Below are 8,996 nucleotides of genomic sequence, written 5' to 3' on the forward strand. Positions count from 1 at the left end.
TTAGTTTTAGCAAAATTTTAATAGGTATTTCAATTTGAATTAGCTTTTTAATGGCGTAGAATGCCCTGCGTGCTTTCTCTCTCAGTTCATTCACTGCCTCATTAAGGTGTCCAGTTGAGCTTATTTTTAAACCTAAGTAATTGTAGTGTGTGCAGTACTCTATATAGTTTGTACCAATTGAGAACTTTGGTCTAATTCCCTGAAATCTGGATCTTCTCTTGAAAATCATTATTTTAGTATTTTTGGGGTTTACTGCCAGGGCCCAGGTCTGGCAGTACTGCTCTAGCAGGTCCAGACTCTGCTGTAGGCCATGTGCTGTGGGTGACAGCAGGCATAGGTCTGCGAAGAGTAGGCATTTAACCTCTGAATTGTGGAGACTAACACCAGGGGCTGAGGATTTTTCTAGAATAGTGGCCAATTTGTTTATGTAAATATTGAAGAGTGCAGGGCTCAGATTACAACCCTGACGAAGGCCCCGCCCCTGGTTAAAGAATTCTGTTCTTTTCTTGCCGATTTTTAATGCTGCACGTATTGCCAGTAGACATTGATTTAATTATGTCATATGTTTTACCCCCTACACCACTTTCCATAACTTTGTAGAACAGTCCTGTATGCCAAATATAATCAAATGCTTTTTGGAAGTCGATAAAGCAAGCGTATATTTTGGTATTATTTTGGTTGACATGTTTATCTATCAGGGTGTGTAGGGTGTAAATATGATCAGTTGTGCGATGTTTTGTTATAAATCCAATTTGGCTTTTACTCAAGACATTGTGCTTATTAAGGAAGTTTAGAACTCATTTATAATACTACAGAAAACCTTCCCTAGGTTACTGTTCACACAAATGCCTCTGTAATTGTTAGGGTCAAATTTGTCTCCGTTCTTAAAGATTGGGGTTATGAGTCCTTGATTCCAGATGTCAGGGAAATAACCTACACTCAGGATCAAATTAAACAGTTTTAATATAGCCAATTGAAATTTTGCACTAGTGAGTTTGAGCATCTCATTTAGGATGCCATCAGGTCCGCATGCTTTTTTAAATTTGAGAGCCTGAAGTTCCTTATAGAGCTCCTGGTCAGTAATTGGGTAGTCCAATGGATTTTGATTGTCCCTTATCGCTTTTTCTAATTCATTCAACTTCTCATGAATTTGGCATTGTTCTGCGTTTGTGTCTCTCTCTCTCTTTCGCCCTCTTTCTCTCTCTCGCCCTCTTTCTCTCTCTCTCTTTCACCCTCTTTCTCTCTCTCTTTCACCCTCTTTCTCTATCTCTCTTTCACCCTCTTTCTCTATCTCTCTTTCACCCTCTTTCTTTCTCTCTCTCTCTGTCTTCCTCTTTCTCTCTCCCTCTTTCTCTTTCTCTCTCTTTCTCTCTTTCTCTCTCCCTCTTTCTCTCTCTCTCTCCAACTCCCATCTCCTAAAACTCAGTTTACCCGTTTATCTGTGGCTTAATTGTCAGAGTAGAGGATATTGTGCATTTCAGCAAGCTAGCTAGCTAAATTGCCATAAATGTTTGTTTATCGACCTGTCCTCAAATTAATATAATTGGTTCAGAGTTCGTTTTGATATTTCAACCTAGTTCTTCTGATTGCTTCTGGTGTGGGGGGACAAAATCAACATGTCACTCCCCCCTTCCTCCCCCTCTCTTTCCCCTCTGTCCCTCTCTCTCTCGCCCCCCTCTCCTTTACTCTCTACTCCCTCCGCCCTCACATGTTCACAGTGCTGTCCTTATTCCTCTCCTTCTCTCAGCTAACACCCCTTCACTGTGGTTGTGATGTTTGACTTCAGGAGGTGAATCAGGGATAAGACAACATGAGTGACCGTTTTGACTGTGGCGAGTGCAAGGAGTCCCTGTATGGACGCAAATACATTCAGGTGGAGGACGTTCCCCACTGCATCCCCTGCTATGACCGCCTGTATGCCAACACATGTCAGAAGTGCAAGGAGCTGATCGCACACAACGCACGGGTAAGCATATACAAGGGCCTGTGTGTGTGTGTGTGTGTGTGTGTGTGTGTTTACTTGTGGCTAGTGGGTGTTTTCTGTTTTCTGTCTACACTTCTGTCTATGTGCGGTCTCTTCTGAGGTTTTCACTTGTGTGTGTGTTTGTCCTTGTCCTTGTGGTTATCTAAAGTGGATTCTAAAGAGCAGATGGAGTTTTTGGAAAACATAACTTTCCTGCTCTTTGTCGAATACCAAGACGTCTGCAAATCCCCTTTGAGTTCCTCCAGCCAGACATTAATGCCTTTTAGTTAGAGTCAAATGAAAACACAGGGCTGGAGGGAACACCCTTAGGCGCCACGGGTGACCCCTGAGTTATAGACTCCCTTTGGAGGGGCTCGCAGTAAATCAAGGTTCTGTTAGCTTTGGCCCTCATCCTCCTCCACACAAAACTCACAGCACTCATCCTTCTCTGTCCCATTGCCTGTAGTGGTTCTGTAAAAACCTATGTGTGTGTTAGATCTAATAGATTATTATATATAGTTTTCACCCAGAACATAATGTGAGACATTAATCATGCAATGTGTGTTAACAGTGTTTGCTTGCACTACGGTTGACCTGGAACTAAAGTGGTGGTCATGGGCACTGTTTCAATATTTACTCAAATGGTTTATATTGAAGTTAGAGTTATGCCGTAAAACCTTCTTGTTAACAGATCTGATCTATCTCCTTGTTAACAGATCTAATCTAGCTCCTTGTTAACAGATCTAATCTAGCTCCTTGTTAACAGATCTAATCTAGCTCCTTGTTAATCTAGCTTCTTGTTAACAGATCTAATCTAGCTCCTTGTTAACAGATCTAATCTAGCTCCTTGTTAATCTAGCTTCTTGTTAACAGATCTAATCTAGCTCCTTGTTAACAGATCTGATCTAGCTCCTTGTTAACAGATCTAATCTAGCTCCTTGTTAACAGATCTAATCTAGCTCCTTGTTAACAGATCTAATCTAGCTCCTTGTTAACAGATCTAATCTAGCTCCTTGTTAACAGATCTAATCTAGCTCCTTGTTAACAGATCTAATCTAGCTCCTTGTTAATCTAGCTCCTTGTTAACTGATCTAATCTAGCTCCTTGTTAATCTAGCTCCTTGTTAACTGATCTAATCTAGCTCCTTGTTAATCTAGCTCCTTGTTAACAGATCTAATCTAGCTCCTTGTTAACTGATCTAATCTAGCTCCTTGTTAATCTAGCTCCTTGTTAACTGATCTAATCTAGCTCCTTGTTAACTGATCTAATCTAGCTCCTTGTCAGATTAACATAAATTATGAATGTGAATCAGAGGAGGCTGGTGTGCAGAGATATAGAAGGACGGGCTCATTTTAATGGAATGGGAGGAATGGAAAGGTGTGGACCACATCAAAATGGTTACCATGTGTTTGATACCTTTCAATTCATTCCATTCCAGCTATTAGAATGAGCCCGACCTCCTATATCTCTGCCCACCAGCCACAACTGATGTGAATGGTCTTTCAATCCCAATTTTACGGATTATAATGCTGTGTTCATGACCAAGTAGGAAGGTGTTAATTACCAGTGAGATGCATTCACATGCTTTGAACTCATTGAGAAATGCTTATTGGCTAACGGCCAACAAGCTGCATCAACCATAAACTAAAAGTACAGCTATCATGCTTGTAAACAAATTATAGTATTTGTTTACAGTGTTAAAAAAAACGAATGAATGTTTGCTTTTTTATAAATAATGTGTTTTGTTGTTGCATTTAACTGCCGAAAATGTTACTGCTGAGTTTCCCGTCAGTAATTACCAGTAATTACCATTCTCCCTCATCCAGGAGCTGTTCTACGAGGACAGGCACTACCACGAACACTGTTTCCGTTGTTTCCTCTGTGACCACTCGCTGGCGGACGAGCCCTTCACCAGCCAGGAGGAGGCGCTGCTGTGCAACGACTGCTACCGCAATGAGTTCTCGGCCAAGTGTGTGGCCTGCGACAAGACCGTCATGCCAGGTACCCACACCTGCTACTGCTTCTCTTGAGTAGCAGAAACATCGAAACTCCCCAAAAACTTGCGGGGATACACGACAACACCCTTTCGCCCTACCGAGCCGAGCCGAGCCGAGCCGAGCCGAGCTGTACTGCGCTGCCCTGGTTACCTACCCATCATAGTTGCCGTGGCATAAAAAAATGGCCTGCTTTGGCCTCAGTTACTCAACTGCTGTTCTCACACCTATCACTGACAGGCGTTTAACCACTGTCATGACTATTGAGTAAGCAGCTCTGTCTCAGTCAACGTCACGCAAGTATAGACATAGGAGTTTTCACAAGCAGTCGCGGAAGGCATAGCCGTATGGGCCTGGTCAGAAGGTGCCCTACATAGGGAATAGGGTGCCATTTGGGACTCAGTTTAATGTATTTTTATGATTGAGCTGGGTGTGACACAGCTTAGATGTGAGCGGCATTGTCTGCTCACTTGACTGAAAGTACCTCTCAGTTGACTTCTGGCCCAACGGTCTTTGTGACGGCATGGCAGCGTTACACCACCAGCAGGAAATGACACAGGATTCAATCTGGACACTGCAGATTGGGGCTTATTTCTCCACAGTTTCTGTGCAACTGAGCACTGAGTAGTCGTTTTGGCTTGTTTCTGTGGTCTAACGCAGTTAAACACTACACTGCCCCCTCGCCCCTCTTAAAAATGCAGCCAATTGCGATGGCACTGGCCGACCTCCCCACGGGCGCATTTCAGTTCCCAAAGCTCGTAAAACAAAGGCAATGATTAAGAGATCTGATGTTCATTTTCATAGGCATGGCTCGCTGTTTATTTTGGCTACTTTTATTACCTACTTGGAGGAAGTGTTTATTTGTGGGAGACGCTTAAAGTCAGAAGGTTGGATATAGTATGAATAATATTACTGGATGTTTGGATGGTGTTACAGCAAATCAGACTGGATGGTGTTACAGCAAGTCAGACTGGATGGTGTTACAGCAAGTCAGACTGGATGGTGTTACAGCAAGTCAGACTGGATGGTGTTACAGCAAGTCAGGGGTGGATGGTGTTACAGCAAGTCAGACTGGATGGTGTTACAGCAAATCAGACTGGATGGTGTTACAGCAAGTCAGACTGGATGGTGTTACAGCAAGTCAGACTGGATGGTGTTACAGCAAGTCAGACTGGATGGTGTTACAGCAAGTCAGACTGGATGGTGTTACAGCAAGTCAGGGGTGGATGGTGTTACAGCAAGTCAGGACTGGATGGTGTTACAGCAAGTCAGGACTGGATGGTGTTACAGCAAGTCAGACTGGATGGTGTTACAGCAAGTCAGGACTGGATGGTGTTACAGCAAGTCAGGGGTGGATGGTGTTACAGCAAGTCAGACTGGATGGTGTTACAGCAAGTCAGACTGGATGGTGTTACAGCAAGTCAGGGGTGGATGGTGTTACAGCAAGTCAGACTGGATGGTGTTACAGCAAGTCAGACTGGATGGTGTTACAGCAAGTCAGGACTGGATGGTGTTACAGCAAGTCAGACTGGATGGTGTTACAGCAAGTCAGACTGGATGGTGTTACAGCAAGTCAGACTGGATGGTGTTACAGCAAGTCAGACTGGATGGTGTTACAGCAAGTCAGGACTGGATGGTGTTACAGCAAGTCAGGGGTGGATGGTGTTACAGCAAGTCAGGGGTGGATGGTGTTACAGCAAGTCAGACTGGATGGTGTTACAGCAAGTCAGACTGGATGGTGTTACAGCAAGTCAGACTGGATGGTGTTACAGCAAGTCAGACTGGATGGTGTTACAGCAAGTCAGACTGGATGGTGTTACAACAAGTCAGACTGGATGGTGTTACAGCAAGTCAGACTGGATGGTGTTACAGCAAGTCAGACTGGATGGTGTTACAGCAAGTCAGACTGGATGGTGTTACAGCAAGTCAGACTGGATGGTGTTACAGCAAGTCAGACTGGATGGTGTTACAGCAAGTCAGACTGGATGGCGTTACAGCAAGTCAGGACTGGATGGTGTTACAGCAAGTCAGGGATGGATGGTGTTACAGCAAGTCAGGACTGGATGGTGTTACAGCAAGTCAGGACTGGATGGTGTTACAGCAAGTCAGGACTGGATGGTGTTACAGCAAGTCAGGACTGGATGGTGTTACAGCAAGTCAGGACTGGATGGTGTTACAGCAAGTCAGGGATGGATGGTGTTACAGCAAGTCAGACTGGATGGTGTTACAGCAAGTCAGGGATGGATGGTGTTACAGCAAGTCAGACTGGATGGTGTTACAGCAAGTCAGACTGGATGGTGTTACAGCAAGTCAGGACTGGATGGTGTTACAGCAAGTCAGGACTGGATGGCTTCATGTTATCAGAGATGACCTGGGAGGTATATTGTGTCTGTGTACAAACAGGTTCAGGTTTCACTGAATTATCTGGTTTGGTAAAAAAAAAAAAGATGACCTTTATTTAACCTTGATTTTGTCAGATAGTCATACTGAGAACATAGTATATGAGCCCTGAATTACAAAAAAATACAAAAAATACACGTCATAATATAAATCCGAAATACAAGCAGAAAGAAAACCACGGACATAAAAAACAAATACATTTATCAGTAGTAAGGTCAGAACCAGCTATAGCAGTAGGTGTCAGAACTAGAAGATTACGCATACTGAGGTTTGACATTGTAACCCAGAACTCAAGTGGCTGACATGGCACACAAACCTGTAGTTGTGATGACTACACAGGTGATGACTCTTGCAGACAGAGTGAATTATACCAAACCTGTCTCTGTCTCAATCTATGTCTCAATCTCTGTCTCTGTCTCTGTCTCTGTCTCTGTCTGTCTGTCTGTCTGTCTGTCTGTCTGTCTGTCTGTCTGTCTCTCTATCTTTCCATCTTTCTCTCTCTGTCTCTCCCCTCCCCCTCTCTCTCTCTCCTTCTCCCTCTGGCAGGCTCAAAGAAGTTGGAGTATGGGGGTTCTGCGTGGCACGAGGACTGCTTTGTGTGCCATGGCTGTGAGAAGCCCATCGGTGGCCAGTCCTTCATCCCCGACAAAGACGACTACTACTGTGTACCCTGCTACGAGGGCAGGTTTACCCCGCGATGCAGCCGCTGCAAAAAGGTGAACCAGGGTCTCCTCGAATCAACGTTATCCTCTCCCTGTCACTGTTATTGACGTTCTCACGGTAGTAGATCGGTTTCTTATGAAACCACTTTGTCAGATCAAGTCGGTAAGGTTGATGGGTATGTATCCTGCGTATGTCTCCTGCGTAGGCACTGGCGACAGGGGGCGTCAGCTACAAAGATGAGACGTGGCACAAGGAGTGTTTGGTGTGCACGGGCTGTAAGAGCCCACTGGCGGGCCAGCCCTTCACCTCCCAGGGAGACACGCCCTACTGCGTCAAGTGCTTCAGCAGCCTCTACGCACAGAAGTGTGCCTCCTGTAACTCGCCCATCACAGGTCATGTCTTCTCCATTTCACTAGATAATATGAGTTGATTTGAAACACTCAAATGGCACCCTATTCCCTAAATACTGCACTTACACCGTGGCACTAAGTACCAGCCCAGGTAAAGACGTCCTGCATGCCAGAGCTCAGACATACTGGAAATATACAGGTAGAGCCTGTGGCTGTTTAGAATGCCAGTGTTTCAATTGAACACAGATGTTCAGGACTGGTATTGCAGCCAACCATAGAATTACCCACATGACTTAATGTTCAGAATGTCATTTCTTACTGCACACCTGTCAATCCAGTTGAGAGTCAAAGTTCTCTGTGTAGACATAGGCTACGTCCCACATGGCATCCTATTCCCTTTTTAGTGCACTACTTTTGACCAGGGCCCATAGGACGCTGGTCAAAAGTAGTGCACTCTATTGGAAATAGGGTGCCATTTGGGACATACTCGTATGCTACTATACATGCTAAGTGTTTTTTTCCCTCCAGGGTTTGGCGAGGGGAAGTACGTTTCTTTCCAGGATCGGCAGTGGCACCAGCCCTGCTTCAAGTGCTCCCACTGCTCTGTCTCTCTGGTTGGGTCCGGCTTCTTCCCTGACCGGGACCAGATCCTTTGCGGAGACTGCAACAACGACCAAGAAGACCAATGAGAATCACTGTCTCTCTCCTTCAACTGTGCCTGACCAATCACAAATGTACAGTTATAGCTATCCTGTTTGTAACACACAGCGGTGACATGACCACCATGACCACCTATCGTACAGTTAAGAGAGCCTCTAAACCTCAACCTATATTTAATACTACATCACCCTAAATACATACAGTACCAGTCAAACGTTTGGACACACCTACTCATTCAAGGGTTTTTCTTTATTTTTACTATTTTATACATTGTAGAATAATAGTGAAGACATCAAAACTATGAAATAAGACATATGGAATTAACAAATCAAAATATTTCATATTTGAGATTCTTCAAAGTAGCCACCCTTTACCTTGATGACAGCATTCTACACTCTTGGCATTCTCTCAACCAGCTTCAAGAGGTAGTCACCTGGAATGCATATCAATTAACAGGTGTGCCTTGTTAAAGTTCATTTGTGGAACTTCTTTCCTTAATGCATTTGAGCCAATCAGTTGTGTTGTGACAAGGTGTTTTGTGTTCCACAAAGTAACTTTAACAAGGCACACCTGTTAATTGATATGCATTCCAGATGACTACCTATTGAAGCTGGTTGAGAGAATGCCAGGAGTGTGCAAAGCTGTCATCAAGGCAAAGTGTGGAATCTCAAATATAAAATATATTTAGATCTGTTTAACACTTTTTTGTTTACTACATGATTCCATGTGTTATTTCATAGTTTTGATGTCTTCACTATTATTCTACAAAGTAGAAAATAATAAAAATAAAGAAAAACCCTTGAATGAGTAGGTGTGTCCAAACTTTTGACTGGTACTGTATATATCTTAAAATATATAATACACATTTTTTTCAGTGTTGCATGTATGTCTATGTTGTTAAACTGATTTTCAAACATAAAAAGCACATTGAAATATATTTATAATGTAAACACTTATTTTTTACCC

The 8,996-nt window shown here is 43.6% G+C and overlaps 1 protein-coding gene across 1 annotated transcript in view; it reads left to right on the top strand.

The window, feature by feature from the left end:
• LOC129820245 (four and a half LIM domains protein 3-like) overlaps window positions 1-8,792 on the top strand; it is a 32,761-nt gene extending 23,969 nt beyond the window's left edge. Inside the window, exons 2-6 of the mRNA XM_055877277.1 lie at window positions 1,787-1,966; window positions 3,790-3,964; window positions 6,904-7,073; window positions 7,226-7,412; window positions 7,899-8,792. Coding sequence (XP_055733252.1) covers window positions 1,811-1,966; window positions 3,790-3,964; window positions 6,904-7,073; window positions 7,226-7,412; window positions 7,899-8,059 — 849 coding nt within the window. The 5' untranslated portion in view covers window positions 1,787-1,810 and the 3' untranslated portion in view covers window positions 8,060-8,792. The remainder of the gene's footprint in view (window positions 1-1,786; window positions 1,967-3,789; window positions 3,965-6,903; window positions 7,074-7,225; window positions 7,413-7,898) is intronic.
• Window positions 8,793-8,996: the final 204 nt, after the last annotated feature.

The sequence above is a fragment of the Salvelinus fontinalis genome, chromosome 22, assembly GCF_029448725.1.
Source record: "Salvelinus fontinalis isolate EN_2023a chromosome 22, ASM2944872v1, whole genome shotgun sequence".
In the NCBI taxonomy this organism is placed as follows: domain Eukaryota; kingdom Metazoa; phylum Chordata; class Actinopteri; order Salmoniformes; family Salmonidae; genus Salvelinus; species Salvelinus fontinalis.